Below are 22,964 nucleotides of genomic sequence, written 5' to 3'. Positions count from 1 at the left end.
AAGAAACCTCGAGAGGAACCAGACTCAGAAGGGAACCCGTCCTCATCTGGGTGACACCGGATAGTGCGATTATAAATAAATACACCCCTTCTATAAATGTGATAATACTACATGCTCAAATAGTGCAGTTGTGTAAGCAGGAAATTCATTACAGTTTCTACAGGAAGTCTGTTTTGTTGAACTGAGACATGAGTGCAAAACTGTTTGTGGTAATTGTAGTGCTGAGGCTATCATAGCAATTGTAGTCATAGTCATCATAGCATAACTGTTCATATGAACTGAGGTCCAAAGCATCTTTATGGTTTTTAAGGGGTACCATCCTCAGCAATCTCAATGATCTATAGTCTGCACCATGTGGGATTCAGTACAGCAGCAGGACTGCAACTGTGATGTCGCTTTTTTACAACAGTTCTATAAACAAAAAAATTATATTGATTAACTGACATTTCCGACACAATATAGCCCAATTTTATTTTTACTCCGACAACAAAAATAATTCCCAAAGAAGCTACAGCTGGATAGAGCACTGTGCCATGGTAACACACAGGCTGCCTGATCGCCTGTAGTAACAGTCTCAGTGTAATGAGCTATGGCTAGAATTGTAATGTTATGTAGTGAACACAGAGGAGAGATACTCACAGCACCACGCCCCAGTGCTCTCACAATGCCACGCGTCCAATCAGATTAGTGAACCGGAACTGCTGTGTAATGTGGACTCTAACATCATAAATTATCTTCACCGTTATATTAGCAAAGTTTTTATTTAGAATGATAAAAATAACAGACTTTAGCAACAAACTATATCATTCTCTCCCTCTGAAAGCTGAGACACTGGAATAAAGGTCTAGTACAAGTTCTTTGTAGAGAGTTATTAGAACATGAATGTTGGGTACAGTCTAGAAACTTAAACTGCGCCACCATGTGGTGAAAGTGATTGAGAAGGTGCAGGTCAGGAGAACATCAGCACTCAACAGGCATCCAGTTTCTCATCCACATTTATTTTAATACATCTTGCTCTTAACCAATTTATGGTACCATTTTTTACTTTTTCCCCAATTATTTACATCTGTACAGTGAACGCACACATTTCCAAGTGCACACATTACAGTTCTGAACAGAAGCATTTTACAAAAAAAAGAAAACAAAAAAGAGAGAGAAAGAGGAAAAAACAAATTTAACCTTAAGTGTTGTGCTACAGAAACGCAGTAACTCAGGCTGAGCACCTTCCCTAAACCACATCAGCATTTTATATCTGAAATTAACTGCAAACATGCTTCTAAAAAAGTTAAGGCAGAGACATTTCAAGTTTAAAATAAAAAAAATTCAAGTTGTGGAACAATGTGAAATTATAATGATGCTTCTGACCATACTGAAGTTCTTCATCAGACCTGTATCTGTTTGTGATGATGATGATTGGATTACAGAAAAACATTAGATATTAAATGGGAGATTGCAGTTTAGGAGAATAACGATGTCCGAGCAGTGTGATGAGCTCCACACAGCAGGAAGACAACGAGACGGGACCGGCTTCTCTGCCAAAAACACAAATGCACAAAATATCCATCAGGATCTGAGAACAAACTGAACACGTGACCAAGCGAGTAAACGAGAGAGAAGCTTCAGGAAGAGACGTGACGGATACGTGAGACACGGTCCGTGACTGTAGCAGGTTGAGGGAGTGAATAATGTACATTTTATACACACAACCTCAAACAATCTTCTGAGAATATGAATATGCAGAGATGAGTCTCAACGGTTCCTCTTACTGAGAGACGAAACAGGAAGTGACGAGGTGGAGCACCTCACCTGCACGATACACCTGTAAAATACGCTGTACTGTAATAGACAAAACAAGAGAAGTGCATCATCACCACACACAGAAAAGTGTTCAGGAGACGTGTGTTGTGTCAGTCACGTCAGAACCTGTTTTTTTTATTTATTTATTTATTTTTTTTTTACTGTTTTGTTTGTAAAGTGTGATGACGTGTTGTTATAGACGTCTCTTACACACGAGATCAGAAACTTCTAAAGCAGTTTAGGAATGGGAGAAACTATTAAAAGTGTTTAAAAAAGAAGAAGAAAGAAAGTAGATGGAAAAAGGAAAATAAATCAGACATAAAAAAGGCATGCACACAGGACAAGGTAACGGTTACACCAGCTACTTTACCACATCAGTACAAATGATAAAAAAAAAAAAAAAAAAAAAAAAAAAAAAAAGGATTATCATATTTGTGCTGGTTTAAAAAAAAATCAGCGCTCAGAACTCTCTTCCAGTGGCAACGCATTACATAAAAACTAAACACGAATCAGACTGAATCACGCCGGCCTCACCGCTACGAGTGTTCAGCCTGGTGTAGAAAAGAGAAACAGAATCAGACCAGTGTGTTAGTGCCAGTACACTGGGGTTACAAAATTATATACATTCTGATTTAAAAAAACATATCAATGCAAAGAAAAGAAGAACAAAGAACTGAAAATTCAGATCAGCACTATTTCAGTCTGTACTCGCTGCTACCAGCACTACTTTAGTCTTGAACAACAAAAATCCCTGACCTCTGTCCAAAAACAAAAAAAAAAAAGAAAAAAAAAAAAAAAAAGCTTCATGTCTGACAGTGCAGGTAAATTTATCCTACTGTCCTCCTACAACAACCCACAACCCCACATCTCAAACGAAAAATAAACCTGTGGTAAATGAAAACGGGGTAAAAATGAGAACCCTCATGCACCCATGAGTGCGGTCATCTGCAGGCCCTGATTCCAGTGTCCGTGTTCACTATGTGCATGTGCAGCCGGGTCGAGCCAAGAGACGGTACCGAGTGCCCCGACCCGCCTAGTGTTCGCTCCTCAGTCACCGCTCGGTTCTCAGGACTGAGGCGCCGTGTCTCCGACCACCTGATGACACTTCCAGGCCTCTCGGGCTCGGTGAGGCACAGGTTTGGCAGACACGGGCCGGGGTTCTCTGCATTTGGGTTCTGCAGAGTCGAGTGAGGCAGGTTCTTCTGTGGAAGGAGGAGAAGAGGTGGTGGGTTTGGACTCGACTGGTGTCTGCTGCGTCGGTGCCTCCCGTATCCTCTGACAGATCTCTGCGTAACTCGGCTTCCGGGGCTCCTGAGTGATCACACACGCGTTACAACATGAGGAAATGTCACAGATTAATCATTCATTATTATTGGTATTAATTATTATAGTTATTATTATTTTGTTATTATTACCATTATATTATTATATTATAATTATATGACAGCAAGTTAAGTACTATAAGAAATGTACTGATGAATAGAAAAAGATGAAGAGTTTAGCAGTATGATGCTGAGAGGGTCACACTCACTGTAGTTGGAGTAATCTGGACTGGATTTGGACTTTTAGGATCGGACACTGCAGGTGCCTCTACAGGTGAGCTCATCTCCTTCAGCTTTACTTCCTGTGACTTCACTGAGCTACGGTTTTAAAATCACATAAAGCAGGAACAAATTCTGCATTAAATAAACTGTGTGAGAAAACATTGTCTTTATTTCATATTAAAACTAAAACATTGATGAGAACTGACTAATGCAAAAATACATAAATGAATAATAAACTGCACTTTTTGTCACTAAAAGCGATATACAAATAAATTGTAATTTAATTGCTGTATTACACACAACACACGTTCTAACTGGTTTATAACTCAAAGCCTCTGAGAAACAGGATTAATATCATTATATGATGATTTAATTACATCAGCGTAGTCTGTGCTGGACTGAACACACACACACACACACACAAACAAACTGAACACCCACACACAAACTGAACACACACTGAACATATGTTATGAAATGAAATGGTAAGACTGTTGAACAGTTAATTAACTGGTAATTATTTAATAAATATCAGACTTGTACATGATTACAGACACATCTGATCAGCATCGTGCAGTACCTCAGTTTGCAGGTGGGAGACAGTGGGTTCTGCTGTTCCACTGCAGGCTGAGGAACAGGATTAACAGTCTGTGTTGGTTCTCTGTGGGTTCCTGAACTCACACGGCTGCTCATGGTGTCCTTATTTACAAGCTGCTAAGAGACAGAAGAACCTCTGTGAAATTACTGTGGCACTGAGAGCATCAATAACATCTGGACAACTGATAATGACACTGAGCTGAGTCATGTGAAAAAATAAGTACACCCCACGGATTTTTTTTAAATTTTTTTTTTTTTTACATATTTGGACGAGTGAACAGTTGATCCTCTTTGAAACAGCGCCTGTTAATAAAAATGTACTTAAACAAAATCAGAAGGAAAAACAGCTTTTCCAATAATTTATACAACAGAATATCAATAGATGTGAAAGTCGTCTGTGGAAAAAGTAAGTACACCCTTGGTCTGAGAAGCTAGTATTGCCCCTTTAGCAGAAATAACTTCTTGTAGATGTTTTCTATAATTGTCCACCAGGTTTGCTGGAATTTCTGACCACTCTTCCATGCAAAATTCTTTCAGTTGCGAGATGTTTGCGGGTTTTCTTTCATGTTCTGCCCGTTTCACATCCCTCCACAACATTTCAATGGGATTAAAATCCGGGCTTTGACTCAGCCGTTCCATAACCCTCCATTTCTTCTTTTTGAGCCGTTCCTTAATGGATTTGCTCTGGTGCTTAGGATCATTATCTATAGAAAGATCCACTTTCAGTTCAACTTCAACTTTCGGACAGACGTCTTCACATTATCTTCATGCACTCACTCATGAATTGATGCAGAATTCATAGCTGAATCAATGAACACAACCTGTCCAGTCAAAGGGAGGGGCTGAATTAGATTACATTAGACCTGTCTCTGAAACACTGGTGAATTTAAGTCACTTCAGTTAACAGTGTAAATGATTCTGCACTCAGCCGGTGATTTCATTTCCAGACTAACAATACGGAAAATAACTCAAATTAGAATGCAGGAAAATGTTCACAGGCCTCAAACATCACACCACAAGAGGATACACTTCAGGAGAGTCCCATCAGAGGACATGTCTCAGGCTAAGATCCTGACGCTGAATGAAAGTCATGATGACCTACAACAGCCGCGAGAAACACCACAATCACCCCCTCTCGAAATCCTCCCTCTCTCTCTCTCCCATCATCCTCTCCTCATCATATAGATTTTTCAGAGAAGATCGAGCAGCTGGTAACTGCTGAGACTAAAGGGCCTTTCACATTGAGCGTGATTAAGCGATGCGAATGTTTGATGTGATAGCGCTCTTTAATCGAAACAATAGATCCTTATGGAGCTATTCACATCAGGCGCGATCAATCGCAGTGTGACAAAGCAAGATTTGTTTTTACCAATGGCGATTTTTCCCCCGTCGCTCCGCAATGAAACGGACCGTCCAATTAGATTTGAGCTTTAGATCACATGCCTGGAGCCACTGCTGTTGCACAAAAGAGCGAGATAGGTGGCGCTATAGCACAGAAAGCTGTTTTGAAAACCAGTGTAAAAGGAATGTGTGGCAGATGATGTCAGGACAGCTCTATGATCACTGCAGCTTCCATTTCTCCTGGAAAATGGTTCTTCTAACTGACAGATCTCTTCCCAATAAATAATTTTTAGTTAATAATATTAAGTTATATTTTATGTTAAATGCTTAAATGAAGAGAAGTGCAACTATTCCCACTGAGGTAGCTCCCGAAAAGTCAGTTTTATGATTGTTTGCAGAAATGGTGGTGGTGGAGGCCTGAAACTTGGTGGTGAGCTGCTTTATTCAGTGTCACATTCCAGTGCAAGCAGATTTCACTTACATTTATCTCATTTTTTATACAACTGAGCAGTTGAGGGTTAAGGGCCTTGCTCAAGGGCCCAGCAGTGGCAGCTTGGTGGTGCTGGGATTTGAACTCATGACCTCCCAATCAGTAGCCCAACGTCTTAACCACTGAGCCACCACTGCCAGAGTTATTCAACTCTCTGTGTCAGTGTACAGAGCAGATCAACAGCTGGATGAGTCAAAACTTCCTCCTATTAAATAAGGACAAAACTGACCTTATTGTGTTTGGCAACGAAGAGGAACGACTCAGCACCACATCTCCACTCCAGGGGAATAAACACAAAGACCGTCTGACATCATGGTGTTCTAATAAACTCAGATCCGACCTTTATTAGCCATATTAACACAGTCACCAAAACAGCATCTTATCAGATTAAACACCGAATTAAAGGCTCATCAATCTCTAATTGACTTCCTAAAAACACCATCAAACATCTGCAACTCAACTTCAACTGCTGCTGCAAGACTTCTAACCAAAACCAGGAGAACTCTGGCTTCTAGTTCATTACAGAAATGAAGTCAAAGTGGTGCTTCTAGTCTATAAATCACGACCGTGGTCTAAATTCTGAATATATCTGTGCTGTGCTAAAAGAACAGAACCCAGATGGTCAGCTGGTAGAACCCTGAACCCGGGGAAGCATCGTGTTTTATTCCACTCTAAACTGGAATCAGCTCCCAGATGTTGAACATAAATATCTTTAAATCTAATTGAAAACCATTTCTTTTTTCATGCACCTACACTTAAGCTGTTAGTACTTGCACTATATTCTTTGCACTTTCATTTTCAAATTTTGTTTACAACTTCAATGAATACTACTTCATTGTACTTTATTACATAAAAATTTCCACAAATCATATATGATTTTATTGCCTTTATACATTTCTTTATTCTGATATAAAACTTGAGTAATGTGAGGGATTCTCAGACAGTCTGATGAGCGACACAGTGACCGTGAGCACACTCAGCCCTGCTTCGGGTCTGATCACAGAACCGGACCAGGTGCTGTGCACGACCTCTGATTGGTCCTTGGTACTGAGAGAATCTGTAATTTGTCTTACACTGCATAATACCTCTTACTCTTATCACACCTGCGTTGGTCAGATTCTTCCGATTCTACATGGTGATCTTTCGTTATTGTCAGAATGATTTACGCAGAAAATTAGCCAACAAATCAAAATAACTGAATCGCTAAACAATCAGAAATTCACTGAGCAGGACTTTAATGAGAGAGATGTTTCATTTCTGTCCATTTGCTTTTCACTGGAAAGGTTTCTGCTCCGAGACATTCATGAGCCCGCGACACCGACGCACCTGGTTTACATAACACACAGTGAGCAAATCTCATGAAAAACAATTTCTTCACTTCAGCATTAAGGGTCACTTTAAAATTTTCCCCACTTCAAACACACCAGAGAAAACTCATAAGACTACACAATTAGATCGTAACCTGGTTCAGGTGTGCATCAGGTGTGTTTAACAGCAAAGCTCCAGTACAGGACTGAGGATCTCCGAGCTTACAAATATAACCCATGTATTGTATATTTATTGTCTTTTACGCTATCGCACTGGCCTATTTTTACATCCTGTAATCTGATAACACTGGTTTCGTTCAGCTGTTCTTTGTAGCTGATAGAGAGAGAGAGAGAGAGAGAGAGAGAGAGAGAGAGAGAGAGAGAGAGACAGACAGCACCTTGTCTTTAGCCGCTCCAGTGACGATGTCAGACAGTCGGTTCTCCAGGCTGCTCTCAGTCTTCACTTCAGGTTTGAGATTTCCAGCAGCACCAGGCAGGGGAGGGAAACTCGACAGTCCCAGCTCAAAACTGGGAGAAGGAACACGCTCCTGGGCTGGAGGGGGCGACTGTGTGGACGCTTTCTGTAAAGACAACATCGTAAACATATACAGCTGAACCCACTTATAGCCACACACCAGCTGAGATCGTTATCATCCAGACGACTTACTGTAAACTTATCTTCTCTCCTTTTCTTGTAGCCATAGCCATTTCTCCTTAAAAAAAAACAACAGAGGATCAGACAGCAGATTGGACTCACAGTTACTGATTAGGTGTTCATAAATTACGGTTAGAATGTGTAAAGCATCATTTCAAACACACAGGAAATGATGACATGGCAGATTGAACAGAAGCAGGCGTGATGTATTACCTTCCCCTCCCCATGACAGGTGAATAATCTGCTCCGTTCATCTCCATGCGTCCGCTCCCGACCTGCTCCCTGCGAGGGTAACTCGGAGCGCTGGGTAATCTCGGCCGGCTGCCCAGCTGATGTGTGTGTGGAGGCCGGGTCCCGTTGGGAATGCGCTCTGTAGAGCTGGTGAAGGAACCGGGGTTCTCCAACAAACCGGTTCCTCGTTCTGCAGCTGGTGCTGAGGGTCGAATGTGGCTCTTATTGTGGTTCCTACAAGGGTTAAAATGCACACACACACCATCAACAGTAAGGAAAAGGAAGAGCGATACACACATTTACGTTAATTCTAAAAGAAAAGCACATCACCGGTTCCTGGGTTGGAACGATCTGGCAGTTAAAGGTGGAGCGGCTGATTTAAAAGCGGGAGATCCAGCGAAGCCGTTGATGAATCCAGGATTAGTGAAAGGAGTAACCTAGCGGACAGAAGAAATGATTACAGTACCGATTAACTGTACCGTTAATTAATGCTAACACTTTCTCTACTGAAATAAATGAAGTGCTACAGCAGCAAAACAAACAGTACAACACTGATGAATCAGTAAGGAATAAAACCCTCGGGGACATGCTGTTACAGTAAAATAATCAACTTAGGGTTGTACAATACCGTGTGACGCAAAGATCATCAACTACCTGTTTACAACCAGGAAGTTGCTTTCTATTTTCTACAGCAGGTCCTCAAGCATTTTATTTCTCTCATACCACAGTAATTGGACAATAACTAAGTTTTTTCAATGACGCATCATATGTTTTATCCATTTACAGTTACATGTAATGTTGTGGAAGAAGCTACTGAAGATTAGTGTACGTGTTAGTCATGCGCCGGTTCAGCAGCAACCTGAAGCGTGTATAAACAGAGGAAGGGGCATGTGTGTACGAGTTTAAGGTCTAATACTGACCAAACTGGGATCCAAGTAGCCCTGTGTGGTGGACCAGCCCTGATGAGTGACTAGTCTGTAGAACGGGGGGAACTGCTGCTGCGCCCCAAACGCAGGCGGGATGTAGTATGAGGTATAACGCTGCTGCAGGTTTGAGGACATGTCCACGGGTCTGTATCCATTCTTTGGCACAAAAGTGTTGACCGCAATGGCCTTGGCCTTGATCCTCGCCTATTATCGAATAAAAAACGATAATAAAGAGGTCACATTATTTTTTGAAGGAAATAAAATCATTAAGAAAAGAACAATATTGTGATGAAGTTTACCTTTATAGGCTTTCCTTGAAAAGTCTTCACTTCCTCTCTGAGATACTGATACGCCTGCACAGATAGCAAAGAAAACAATTATACCATCACACCAGAGTAAACCAAATTTATTAAAGCGATAGTGGGGATAAAGATGAGAGTCAGGTTTACCAGCTGCGCATCTGCCTCAGACTCAAACGTGATGAACCAGTTATCGTTATAGGCGAACTCACAATGGACAAATTTGGGTAATTTATCACTCTTAAAGAGCGACTCCACTTCCTTAAAAAGCAAAACAACGGTTATGGAAAAAAGTTACACAGACAGCATCGATTATTCTCTACATGATCATCAGATGATAGCGTTTACCTCAACGGGAGTGGCTTCAGGAACCTCTCTGAGGATAACGATGCAGCGATTCTGATTCGGTCGCACTTTCTCACCACATTTATCCACTTGCACAAGAGGAAGTGCTGCAAAATATTAAGAAAATATCAACACCGGTAAATTAAAAGTCAATGATTGAGAAAAGATTAATCGTAACCGTAATTACTGGCAGATGATGACGTACTCTTTAAAATATCTGCAATAAGATCGACATCCGTGCTGAGCTTCTTGATCTGATCGAGATTAGCTACAGTCACGATGGGCACGTACTGATCGCTGTCCATCTGAGAGATGAGGTACATGTCATTGGCGAGATTCTCCCTACAAGATCGGGGGGAGAAGAGCCACAATAAACTGAGCTGCAGCTTCCGAGTCCTTGAATAAACTCTTTTTACAAAGCCTCACATTGTGTAAGAACCTCCTACACAGTCAGGAATCTACGCCCATGTACAGCGGCTTCTTATTATTCTATTATAAACAAGGTCGATACCGTGATGAAGTATTCAAACCACTCAGTCAAAATCTTTACAAAGAACACTTTAGAGAAACAGGCAGAGTAACCTCATTTGGCTTATGGTCAGCTCCAGAAGTATTGACACCCTCGGTCAAGAGGAGCTATATGTTATGAAAAAATGTATTAAAATAATTAAATCTCACGCTGAAAATATGAGCGGAATCGAACCTTGGCACCTCAGCTTTTAGTGCTCCGTCTCCCCTCCCTTTGCCCATAGACGTCTCCTATAAGCTCTGGAAGGATACAGAGTGAGGAACCTGAGAGAACTCCACAGTACAGAACCGCTCCAGTTCTCAGGTCCTCTTTTTAAATTTGTTCATAACTGTTCTTACCCATCTTTACCAAGGGTGCCGATAATTTTGGAGCTAACGTTACACAATTCAGAAACAGATTTACATATTATATATGCACATCAATCCTGATACCAGTAATCCATTAGAGTTCTAAGACATGACAATGAAGTGCTTTGTAGTGAGGGTTAAAACACATCCAGATGAAGGAGGATCAGCAAGATCATCTCGGATCTCCGTGTGCCGCTAATTACCTGGAGAGACAAAACTCCAGCGTAGCCTTCAGCTGCTCTCTGAGGTCTTCAAGCTGCTTGGAAGAATCTGAGCCATCACTTCCTACTCAAAGAAAAAACATTTCTAGTGATATCATTTCCAAGCACACAGAGTAATCTAAATCAAGCCATGTTTAATGCTCGTGTTTAATTACAGTACCCTTTATGTTGGTGGGTAACTGATTTTCTGCTGTTTCCATATCCAGAGGTTCTGGTGGTTCTGCTGAAGGCAGTCCTACTGAGACGGGTACTTGTGGTTCTTCATTCCATTTCTCACCATCATCACCAGGCACATAACCTGGAACGACATGGCACAGATTTTTATCCTCAGCTAAAAGGCTCCTAAGTTTGTTTTAAATAGACTGCATAAGTTTTCATTAAATAATATCTGATTAACAGGCAATGGTGCAGCAAATTTAATACCGTGTACAGTTAATATTCTACAGTTACTCACTTTAACTCTAGAGTTAGTTAGGGGTTCTCAAACTTCTTGCAGCTAGGGAAAACTTTAATATTTTAAAATAAACTCCCATTGCAAACAGATTTATTTTGTAAACATAATCCAATTATTGTAATATCAGGATCATTAATTAAATCTATACAATAATAATCTGATTTCTTGTTAGAGCCATGGAACTTTCCTAATCAAACCAACTATGAACCCTGTTAGCTTTAATGAACGTGACCAGTTAAGCAGTATAACAATTACAGGAACCTGGAAATGATGTAAAAGCTTTGATAAAGACGAGGTGTGATTTCCACAATAACGATGGAAAGAAACCAGGGTCAGCATTAGGGCTACGCTACAGTGAGCCTCGTCCTGGCTTAAGTGACGAGATAACAGTGAAACACTCTGGGTCTACATGATCCAATCAATCACTGTATTTTTTCTAAATACATGACAATAATACAGTCATTATTAATAATACAAGCGCTTCAGAACCATCAATAAACCCATCGAGCAAGGAGAAAAATATTCAATTTCCTTTTTAACAGACTCCAAATTACATATACTGCTGTCGTCCTTCTTCGAGCTGATGTCTAATCTAGACACAGACTTGGACTTCCTCCTCTACAGAAAAAACTGCTGAGTTAAGGTTAGTGTAATCAGATTATTAACCACTGAGAAAACTTCAAGTTAAATTAATCACAATGGTGTGCTGAATAACCAGATAATATTTCATATAAAGACGTTTGATAAAGGATCTAATCTAATATTGGACGTTGCAGTGTGACCATGAGGAAAATTTGATAACTGATTACATCTGTAAAACAGACACAAAGAAATTCTGTGCTCCTGAGACATATCAAGTGTAAAGTATATTTGCTTAGTTAGAACTCTGACTAAACGAAACCAGGAGCACTTCATCATGAGCTCTGAGGGCTTTGTGAAGATTTACCTCGTGAGCTAGTGTTTCCTGCGTCACTGGAGTCGACCCATGACTGGAGACCGTGTGTGTAGGCCCGTCCAGATGCCTCCTGGTTAGGAATATAACTGGCCCATGCTTTTGCGTTAGGGTTAAGGTCTGAGACCTTGGTGGATTCCTAAGAAAGAAGATTAAATCAGAGAGCTAAACTTCACACATTAGAGTAGTTATGAAGCCACACAGCAGTGATGCAGACTTACGGGTTCCCCGTAAGTATTTTGCCAATCCCACACACAGGCCCCATCAGAAACTACCAGGCTGTACGGGTACGCCTCTGTGAAGGCTTGGACACGCTTGGAGTCGAGAGCTGAATCAGCTTTACCCTCCTCCTGTCCATCTCGTTCCATCAGGTCTGCCTCAGAGAGACCATACTGCCACGCTGACTCCAGCTCAGGTTCTCGTGCCCACACAGACAGGAAGTGACTGCAGTCTCCGTCCTCGTTCACCTCAGATTTACCAAGAAGGTCCGAAACCATGTTTAGAACACCTCGTTCTCTTTCCAAATCGTTTGTGGAGGTCAGACTTTGTGGATTTTCGACCTGTACCGGGACCGTGATGGCGTTTGGGCTGAGAAAGTGAATCTCATACGAAGGCGTGCTGGCGTACAGGTCGACCTGGCCAGGTTCGACGGGGAGAGGGATAGCCTTGTTATCGTCACTGAAATTGGGGATGGGGCACATTCCAGCAGTTCCGAGACTACAACCTGAAGCATGCAACCCATCAAGCTGATATCCCTGAAGTCTGCTCGTCACAAAGCTCTCCACGCCTTCATCAAAGCGATCATGTCCTTCTAAGGCATGTGCTGGTTCTCCAATTTCAAACATCGGTCTCATGGTTCTCCCAAGAGGAACTCTGTAGTTGATCACCACCTGCTGCTCGGCAGAGCCGATCGTGTGCACGTCCTGCACATCTCTGTGTGTCAATTCTGGCTCATGATTGGGCGGCTCGGAGGAGCTTTGCACGTGAGTCTTCCCCAAAAAAGTGTGTGTGAGAACGTGAGCGCTCTGGCACTGTGTACTGTTTATAGACAACGTGGCGCACTCGAAGGTGTCATGCGGCTCGGCCTGACCAGACGACTGGACAGAAAGAGTTGCGTTTTCCCGGCTGCCTTCCAGAAATAAACACATCACCTGCTCATCGTTATTTCTGCCAAAAGTAAAGTCAAAATCCATGGACCTGGAATACTGCAGTTCCTTTTCAGGAGTTTTAAGAGGACAGATACTTAACAAAATCTGATTCGGTCCTTCCAGCACGTGTTCATTAAAGCATTCGGGTTTAATCAGGGTCTCCTTCTCTTTCAGGCAACAATCATCATCTTCCTTCATGTTAAAACTTTCTTGAGCTATAGCTGGAAACATATGTTTTTCACTGGTTTTGAGATCTTCCGGGTTTTGTAAAGCATCTCCCAAATCCTTCACTAAACTCTGATTAGCGTGGAGAGGACGGCGATAATCAGTGTTGGAGTTTACATGCACGGAATTCTCGCTCGTCTCTACACGCTCAGATTCCTGCGCTAGGTCTGACAGCTCGGTGGATGAGATGTGACAGGTGACGTCCTCCATGCCAAAGTTAATTTCTCTCTTTTCTGCATCACAGTGACTCAGCAGGGAACATGCATCAAACCCAGAGTAATCAACTAACCCTGTCTGAAACATCACCGGCTGAAGCGCATCACCGTTTCCTCCTGAAATATCTTCTGAGGTCAAACAGTTTAAGTTCTGAGGAGAGTTAAACTTGGATCTGGGTTCCGGTTCTGTGGCCGGGTCTTCCCTTTCAGCATAAGAACATATGGACTTGGCCGGTTCTGTCACGCCGTCTTTAGCAGGAGATAAACAGGATTTACAGCTCAGGTTTAACACGTCAGCGTCTCGGAAGCTGTTCTCTGTGATAAACCCTCGCCTCTTCAGATCACTTTCTAATGAAGAAGTAACAAAAGATGAAGGTTCGTCCTCAACAAACTGAGAGATGCTGGAGACCTCAGAGCATAAAAACTCATGATCAGGTTTTACACGAGAACATGGCTCGAGTTCATGCAGTACTTCTCTCATCACGCTGAGGTCCACCTCTGTATTGGGTTCTACTGGTTTGGGTTCTCTACAGTCGACACAACTATTTAAATGACTCTCCTGATTGTCTGAGATTCTGGACTGTGAGGAGACACTTTTGAGTTCTTGCTCTGTGGTTTCTGAGCAATGAAGAAGTTCACATCCCATTTCTGTCATGCCTAGTTCGTTCATTAATTCTGCATCTGTGTTGACACGTGTCTGACCTGTACAGTCCACGTCTGTATGATCCACCACAGAGTCACTGAGCCGGCCGTTTCCTTCTAACAGATCAGGAATGGTTTCGTCGACAGTCTTGTGCAAACCAGTGATGTGTGATGTGTGTCTGTGCTTTCCACTCATCTCCATCACGATGTCTTCAGGAGGAACAGAAACATGGGTTTCTGACACTGCGTCTTCACGCGAGCCCGCGTCACAAAACGTCCCGATGACGTCAGGGAGTACATGGGGCAGCGCTTCTGCAGGGAGATCTTTAGACACTATCTCACCATCTTCTTGTGTTTCTTTGGTCCCAATGAAAGTTTCTAAAGCTGCATTACTCAGTGAGGTGTTGATAAAGACCTTTGTTTCAGTATTAGCTAATAAATCTGCGTGATCGAACGCTGCAGGCTGTGTCATGGCTGCCGGTTCTTGCTCACCTCCAAGATCATCTGCATCAATCGAGCAGATGCTGTAGAAGCTTTGGGTTCTCCCTGATGTGAGAAAATCAGATCTTTTCTCATCTGAATCGAGGAGACCATCGTACAGATATTTGGTTGTAAAGAAAACGTCAGGTTTTTGATTTGTGCTGCACTCTGCTTGAACATGCTCCTGAGTGATCGAGACCTCCAGGCTGACGTCGTCTGACGTACACGTGGCTGTGACGTGACAACCGTTTGGTTCGAGTGCGTCTGCAGCAGTCTTGCTCTCATATCGGGGTTTGAAACGAGTTGAATCTGCTCGCTGAGACGACTCAACTTCACAGAACCAGTTGGCTCGTTTTACTGCATTTTCAGCTATTCTCCGTCTTACAGATTTCAACACCGCCGTCTCCGTCTGAAGGTCTGAATCTTTTGAAACGCCCCCCAGGGATTTATTACGAGAGTCATCGTTAAACTCATCCCATGCTACCGTGCGGCTTCCCATATCACAAGCACTGAGACTTGCTGAAAGTTTGGTGGAGGAGGCATCACTCCTCATGTCCATGGCTCTGTTGGTCTGGCCGTACTCGGAATGCTTCTCTTCGGCCAGCTCGGTCACAGAAGAGTATTGTTTAACATCCTGATCCGTGCAGCTTTCAGTAACGGACGTCTGAAGAAGACTCGTTCTTTCGCCGACCAGATTATGGTTGAGCTCTTTACTAAAACAACAACCCATGTTAAACTTTAAAGTAAAAATCCTTCCAGCAGACAAACTTGAAGCAACTGCTCTCAGTGTGGCTGACCAAGAGAGAGGGATTGAGAAAGAAAGCGGAGGTACAATATGGCACTTGACCCCCCTCCCCACGCTCAAAATAGCACATTTAAATTTGTACAAGTGTCTCGCATGTGGAGCTGTCAATCAAACTCAAACTCCTAATCCTGTGAGCGCGAGAGGAGATGAACGAGCTCGGCTCTGGGCGAGTCTCCGCTTTTAAACTCCACCTTAAAACACTCACTCGCTTTATACGCAGGCCAGGGCCAAAATATTCTCTAAGAAGTTTGAGAAGGGAGAGAGACAGAGAGAGACAGCAAGAGACAGAGAGCAAGAAAGAGACAGAACAGAGGAAGAGAGACACAGAGAGAGAGAGAGAGAGAGAGAGAGAGAGAGAGAGAGAGAGACAGAACAAAAACAGACCAGATTAAACAAAACAAGAAAATACTTTACCAAAAGAGGAATCTCTTTCTTCCGCACTTCCTGCCCTTGCTGCTCCTCTGGCTCAGCTAGATCTTTCCCTTCCTGGTCTGAAGTCATGAGCTGTCCAGCGTCTGGCTCTTCACTCAGAGCTCTCAACTTCTCCACGGAGGCGGTGAGACAGACACCAAATATACAACCTGATAATAATAATAGTAATAATAAAAAAAAAACAGGTATCTACACGGCTGCTGGATTCTGGATTATGATTGATCAGGAGGTACTGATTAATTTTCTATAACAGCAGCTCCATGGAAGGAGTCTCCAGTGTCAGTGCTGTGCAACAGTCAGAGGTAAAGCTGTAACTAAGATTTCAACATCTTCATCACAGAGAAGCTTATACTTTGTTACTGTTTCACACTAACACCACAAACATTCGAGAGAGAAAAGAGCAAATGAAGAGAGAGAATAAAGAGAGCGAATGAAGAGAGAGAATAAAGAGAGCGAATGAAGAGAGAGAATAAAGAGAGCGAATGAAGAGAGAGAATAAAGAGAGCAAATGAAGAGAGAGAATAAAGAGCAAATGAAGAGAGAGAATAAAGAGCGAATGAAGAGAGAGAATAAAGAGAGCAAATGAAGAGAGAGAATAAAGAGCAAATGAAGAGAGAGAATAAAGAGCAAATGAAGAGAGAGAATAAAGAGCAAATGAAGAGAGAATAAAGAGAGCGAATGAAGAGAGAGAATAAAGAGAGCGAATGAAGAGAGAGAATACAGAGCGAATGAAGAGAGAGAATAAAGAGAGCAAATGAAGAGAGAGAATAAAGAGCAAATGAAGAGCGAGAATAAAGAGAGCAAATGAAGAGAGAATAAAGAGCGAATGAAGAGAGAGAATAAAGAGCGAATGAAGAGAGAGAATAAAGAGCAAATGAAGAGAGGGAATAAAGAGAGGGAGAGAGAGAGACACTTTGGATCCTGACAATTCCACAGCACTCCTTAGCGCTCTGGGTGGGAGGGAAATTCTCTCTCTCCCCTGTCAATCACAGCAAAAATAGCCAATGGTGGACATCTATGAGCTATGTGGAGGAGGGCAGATATCACTCTCCTCTGTGTCTCTGACAGTGTGTGTGTTACGCTGCCCTGTGATGCAGCAGGAGCAGCAGGTCAGTAAAGCCACATTTCCACTGTGCTGCTCGACTCGCTTTACTTTGCATGCTTTTCTGCTGCAGTGTAGTGCTGCCTCAGCGTGGGTGCGTCTTACACTCGCCTTCACGCAAGATTAATGTTGTATTATCTAATCCCTGTACAAATACTCGATCAGGCCGCATTCATCCATCATCTTACTGACCTGCTGCCAATTAATCTCCAGCTGTTTCTTTTTACAAACAATTACTTTTCCAGCCTTTTCTTGCCCCGTCCCAACAGTTTTGAGACGTATTGCGGCCATCAAATTCAAAATGACCTTATGTTTTCCTTAATATGGTACATTTCCTCAGTTTAAACATCTGACATGTTTTCTAATGTTCTATTGTGAATAAAATATGGGATTTGTAAATCATTGCATTCTGTTTTTATTTACATTTTACACAGCATCCCAACTTTTTTTGGAATTGGGGTTGTAAATGGCACATTTATTCAGGCACAATACAGAAACACTCATTAAGGAGAATCCATATGACACTGTACACCAGGAGGAAGATACTACAGATCTAGTTCCCTATTCCCTCCATGCAAGGCTCACATTTAGTAACAGTTCGGCTCGCTTGGAACCTCGACCAAGGTAGTACTAAAAAAAGTACCGGGTACTAGCCACAGTGGAAAACCCCCAAAAAGCGAGCAGAGTAGAGTCGTACCAAGGAAGTGAAATCCCTCACCCTCCCTGTGTGGTGTGTGTGTGGACAGTATGTGTGTGTGGGGTGTGGAGGGTGTGGGGTGTGTGAAAGAGAGGAGAGAGCTGAGCACTGGGGGGAAAATTAGCCCAGACTAAATTAGGGAGAAATGGAGAAATCCCTTCAGTCGGCTTGTAATGGTAACACAACAGTGAAAATAAACGAGCTGTGGAGAGTAATGAAAGGTGAAAACTGAACACCACACTGACAACAGATACCTTTACCACAGGTAAAATATCACTACCTTTACCTGTTCCATCAGCTTCTATGTGATTCTGCTGTTTGCACTGAGATCATTCTGATCTTTAACTCCGAGTCCTGCGTTAAGGGCTTTAATTTCACAACAGATTTAGAGACAGGATCGGCTGTACTGATGCACAACTACGGAAATTACTCAGATGTTTTTATAAGTGAATCAAATAACAGAGATCAGCTTTAGTTTTAGATGTGTGCCAGAGCGCTGTGGGTACTTCACTATAACATCACTATCTTTATCACAGGTAAAACATCACTAAAATTAAATGTTTAATTAAACAGAGGCCTGCAGGCTCTTACTGAGGACTTCTCTACCTTTACTTATATGTATGAAAATTTGCCACAACTTTGAGATGGAGTATGGTGGAGAAACACCTCGGGTGTGTGTATTCCTCCTGAGATGATTCTCTACTCCACGCCATTATCTGAACAGGTTTAATGTGTAATGTTCAACAGCTCCTAAATTAAACAAGCTGCTGCTGCTATTAATAATAATACTCTACCAAGTGATCATAATTAATCACAATTATTTATTTTAAATAAATAAATAAATAAATAAAGCTTAGCTGTGAATCGAAACCTAACTGTGCTAACAGGAAGCTAGCAGTAAGATTAGCATCCCAAGTGATTAGCTGCTGATCCCAGATGAAGTGATGATGGGATTAAAACGCGATCAGCAGCAGATCAGCACTTTATCTGGATATTAAATAATGAAGGAAATGTTCGGAAACGTTACGCACCAAACTAAGGAGTAGTTGATCATTAGCATACCTGCTAGCTGCCGTCCTGACACGATAGCTAATTTAATGTTAGCAAACTAACTAGTTTCTGACTAAATTAACTAGGTTATCCGATGCTGGTGATTAAGCACTGTGTGAGTGTGGGGTTAAAGAGGGGTAGGGACAGGGGTAACTGCAGGGGCAGGTTTATAGCACAGTACAGTGTTAGTGATGGGAGAGACGCACCTGTGTGTTAGCGGTGCTGGAGTTTAATCCGCAGTGTTCAGGGCCGGAGCGCCTCACTGCTCTCTCACCGCTGGATGTGACTCATATACTCTCAGTTATACCCCGCAGAAACACCTCACCCTCTGCCCGGACTCTCTGATGATTCACTCGCCTGTAGCTGCCTGGCTAACTTTATATTGTAAAACACGGACCTAGCACATAGCTAGCGTGCTAATTAGCCTAGCATCTTCACAGCGCTGCTATTCTTCGTATCGGTGGTGACACGAGCTCCGCCTCGCGCGCTACTTACTTCAAAGCACGGCGAGCACACTCTGTAAATCTCTCCCTCTATCTATCTCTCCACAAGAGCGTCTCCGTCTGGTATATATTTTAACCCTCAGCTCAGCGTTCTCCGCCTCCTACTCTGTGTTTTCCCTTTAGCTTTAGCTTTAGCAGCGTCCCTCAATGAAATCCCGCCTCAGCCGGCAGTACGGATACCAGCAGAGACCAAAAAGTACAAACGCGGAATTTCTCAGCAACATGGCGGCGCGGTCTGTGTTCCAGCTGCAGCAGCGCGGCACAGAGACTTTATTATTAACCTCTATAATATAATCTCTATACTCTCAGTCTTTATCACGATTTATCACTGTGTAATACGCGAAATGGGTTTTTAAAAAAATAAAATAAAAATAAGAATAATAATGAATAAATAAATAAAATAGCCAAAAAAGTAATATACTTAAAAGAACGTGTATATACAATTTAATGCTCGTTATTATAAATATTATTAGACTGTTATAACTTTTTTAGATTATAAATAACACCTTATGTTTTAAATGAGTGAAATTATCTCATTAACTTATGATTATTTTTTTTAAATAATTAATGCATTTGACATAGTTTACTATGTTCTTTGATCTGTACAATTCTTAAGATTATTCAACATGAAATTTTAATTTTGGTTTTAGATTTCTTTTTTGTCCACAAATTCATCTTATTGTCATTTTGGTGTTTAGACGTTAATTAAATTTATAAATAACCTTAAGGAGCAGTAAATCCTTGATGTATATACTGTATGTTTTTATTATTTACTTAATTTTTTATTCATGTTATTGTTTATTATCCACTATTTATTATATACTACTATAATGCTAGTTATGTTTAAAGATTATTACGATGGGATTAAGAAACGTAAATTTTTTATCATATTCTCCTGAAATAACGTTGAAAAATGAAATAAATGCAGAATAAAGTAGTATATTAATGATTAATGTTAGTGTTATGCAGGCATCTGAAAGATGTAAGAAAAATGTGATTAACTTGACGTGAGATACATTTTGCCCTTTTTTTGTCTGTAATATCAGAGGTTTATTTATATTAAACAATGGTATGTAATTTATTTAAAAGTTTCATGTTTTTTATTATTATTATTATTGTTGTTATTTTTCCTGCACTGTCAGTGGAGGTGGTGCTGCACTTCTCAGTTTGTCCACCAGGAGGCGCGCTGACATCAGAGTGCGCTCGCGCCATTTCGCAGCGCTGAGTGCCACCAGATGGCAGTTTAGGATTGCTTCTCTGGCGAAAGGCGCGGTTCCGCTTGAGGTCTAAATTAGTATATAAAACATAAAGTATTCTTTCATTATATTGACCCAATTATCGCAAGGGCGCGTTACGGAGATTTCTTTTGTGGCGGGCAGGAGGTAAGTTTGCGCGAGTTTTGAACCTTTGCCGAGATCTTTGTGAGGTGAGGGCGCGCTAGCTGAAGCTAAGCAGCTCGTATCAAAGATGGAGGACGCGCTGAGAGAGAGAGAGAGAGTGAGTGAGAGAGTGTGAGTGAGAGAGTGTGAGTGAGTGAGTGAGTGAGTGAGTGTGGGGGAGGGGAGCGCGCGCCTCTCTACGGTCACCACAGATGATCATCCTGTATCCGTGTGTTACTGTTAGTAATAAACACACACACACACGCGCACACCTCAGTTAGCGTGTTCTTAAAACTGATGGAGAGTACTGGCTTTATTGAAGGTCTTCCCCATTTCTCTCTCTCCCTCTCTCTCTCTGCGCGCGCGCGCGTGTGTTTTATTTTTATTTATTATTTATTTTACACTCGGCTGTGAGGCGCGCGGCTAACACCGCTTCCCTCAGTTCAGTATTGTGATTGTGATTGTGACTGTGATTATGCTAAGCTAACCGGAGTCTCGCGCTGCGTTGGCGCTATATGTCGATTCGGCGCGTTTTCCCTCCTCGCTGTTCGCGCTACAGTGCGGTGTTATTGTGCAGCTCCGTGCGGAGGCCTGCTCACAGCCTCACCACCGACATGGAGTACAGTTTAGTGCTCATTAATAAACACTGCGGGTGTACAGCTGTGTTATTTATGTCATAGTTAGCTGTATTTCAGTAGATTGGTCCATGCTAGAGCTAATCGGCTAACTAACGTGTCGTCTAGCGCACATAAACATACATTTGGGCGCCAACTTTAGAAGTGCCTCCTCTGCTTTTAGCGCGGACAGAGTCAATAAATTCTTCAATAAAAAATGAATAAACTGGTTGTTTTTGCTCTTGATAAACTGGGTGATGTTATTTTTATCGGGGCTTATTTTAATCTATGTTTTTGTTGTTTACTCGGAGTAAAATAAACTGGGCTCTACAGAGTTATTCACTTTCAGTACAGAAATTTGTAAAAAGAAACAGTCTATTGTTTTTATTTTGCATATTACAGATATAATAAATGCTCCTGTAGGTTACCTGTCTGTATTTATCCTGTATTTAAATAAGATTTCCCCGTGTACAAGCAGATGAATTGAAACTAACACACAGAATTAACACCAAATGTGTGAAGTGAAGTTTCTCTCATAAGACTTTTTCACTGTGTGTTTATAAACAGGAGCGAATGTCTGACACTAATACAGTCTTTAATCACACCTCAAGAGCAAAGAGTTTCCTGTATAAGTGTTTATTCCTGTAGTTTATTCAGTCTGTAATCATCTTTTATAAGCTTGCTTTAAAAACATAACCCTTCTCACAGTTAATGCTATTTTACTTTGTCTTTGAATTGTTAGTACAGAGAGATGTTTAATATAAAACCATGTTTGCAGTGATGTTCAGGGTCAGTAATGGAATATTTTATTACTGATTCACAGGATTAAACATTTAATGAAATATATAACGACCCACAGAGCTTTCTTCAAGTGCTTGCTCTTTAAAAAGCAATAATCTTTATCTTTTAGTGTATGAGAGTGTTTAAAACATCTAAGACACATTTATCCAGAAAAGAGCTCATTTTTAATTCTTCACAGTTTGGGTGTTTTTATGTAAAAGCTGTGTCTTGGACAGCGTGGAGAACTCTTTACACTTTTATTCGGATAGCGTTCTCCGTCCTGATGATCGCTGTAAGTGATATGAGTTGTGTTTGCAGGTATGAGGAGTGTGTAAGTGTGAAATAAAAGCGGATGTCTCGGTGACTGAAGGACGGATCCATTAAGAGGAAATAATAGAGTTTGGCATGAGGAACGCTCCCTCCGTCTCCTGTAGGAAAGCACTGATTGATTACTGTGTGATTGTGTGTTGAAGGTTTTTTAAAGCAGGATTTACTTATCTGCCTAAATGAATCTAGTACTCAGTTGGTAATTAATTTATTCTCTCTCAGATATCCCGATTGTTTAAGGATAGAATAAAATACTCTTCATAAATATCAGTTTGTCTCAAGCACCAGTTACATGTAAACTGCAGAAATCCTCTGAATATCAGCTGTTGAGTTAGTAAGTAATGCTTCAACTTTAAAAGATGTGGTGTTCCTATAAGTGAGTCTGATCTGTCTGAGTCTGATCTGTGGTGTTTGGCAGGTCTGATGGAACACTTTTCACTGTTTATTAATGAACTGTTATGGAGCTGTGCAGGTTCAGAATGCTTCAGTGCCAGTTCTATTGAATCTTCGAGACCATGTTGTTGTTGTGT

The 22,964-nt window shown here is 41.6% G+C and overlaps 2 protein-coding genes across 12 annotated transcripts in view; one reads left to right on the top strand and one right to left on the bottom strand.

The window, feature by feature from the left end:
- Positions 1–977: 977 nt before the first annotated feature.
- Positions 978–19,511, bottom strand: larp4b (La ribonucleoprotein 4B). 9 transcript variants are annotated; one of them, XM_047153906.2, is made up of 17 exons: positions 17,728–19,511; positions 15,965–16,131; positions 12,030–12,174; positions 10,790–10,927; positions 10,612–10,693; positions 9,738–9,874; positions 9,536–9,639; positions 9,338–9,448; positions 9,188–9,241; positions 8,883–9,092; positions 8,293–8,399; positions 7,945–8,196; positions 7,744–7,789; positions 7,475–7,657; positions 3,922–4,055; positions 3,329–3,437; positions 978–3,108 (listed from the first exon to the last, which is right to left on the bottom strand). In XM_047153906.2, exons 2-17 carry the CDS (start codon positions 16,049–16,051, stop codon positions 2,863–2,865), a joined length of 2,145 nt encoding a protein of 714 aa, XP_047009862.1. In that variant the 5' UTR covers positions 16,052–16,131; positions 17,728–19,511; the 3' UTR covers positions 978–2,862. The 9 variants fall into 9 exon arrangements, with proteins under 9 accessions (XP_047009862.1, XP_017318092.1, XP_047009864.1 ...); XM_017462603.3 differs by having other exon boundaries at positions 19,038–19,511; XM_047153908.2 differs by having other exon boundaries at positions 3,922–4,052; positions 7,744–7,786; positions 19,038–19,511.
- A 1,042-nt stretch (positions 19,512–20,553) lies between these two features.
- stag1b (stromal antigen 1b) overlaps positions 20,554–22,964 on the top strand; it is a 39,406-nt gene continuing 36,995 nt past the window's right edge. For all 3 annotated transcript variants that reach the window (XM_017462596.3, XM_017462597.3, XM_017462595.3), the window contains exon 1: positions 20,554–20,716. The gene's annotated coding sequence lies outside the window, so the exon portion shown is untranslated. The remainder of the gene's footprint in view (positions 20,717–22,964) is intronic.

Source organism: Ictalurus punctatus, chromosome 23 (genome assembly GCF_001660625.3).
Source record: "Ictalurus punctatus breed USDA103 chromosome 23, Coco_2.0, whole genome shotgun sequence".
Taxonomy (NCBI): Eukaryota; Metazoa; Chordata; class Actinopteri; order Siluriformes; family Ictaluridae; genus Ictalurus; species Ictalurus punctatus.
The sequence above is the reverse complement of the archived record's forward strand: the minus strand, read 5'-3'. Positions and strand labels throughout refer to the sequence as shown.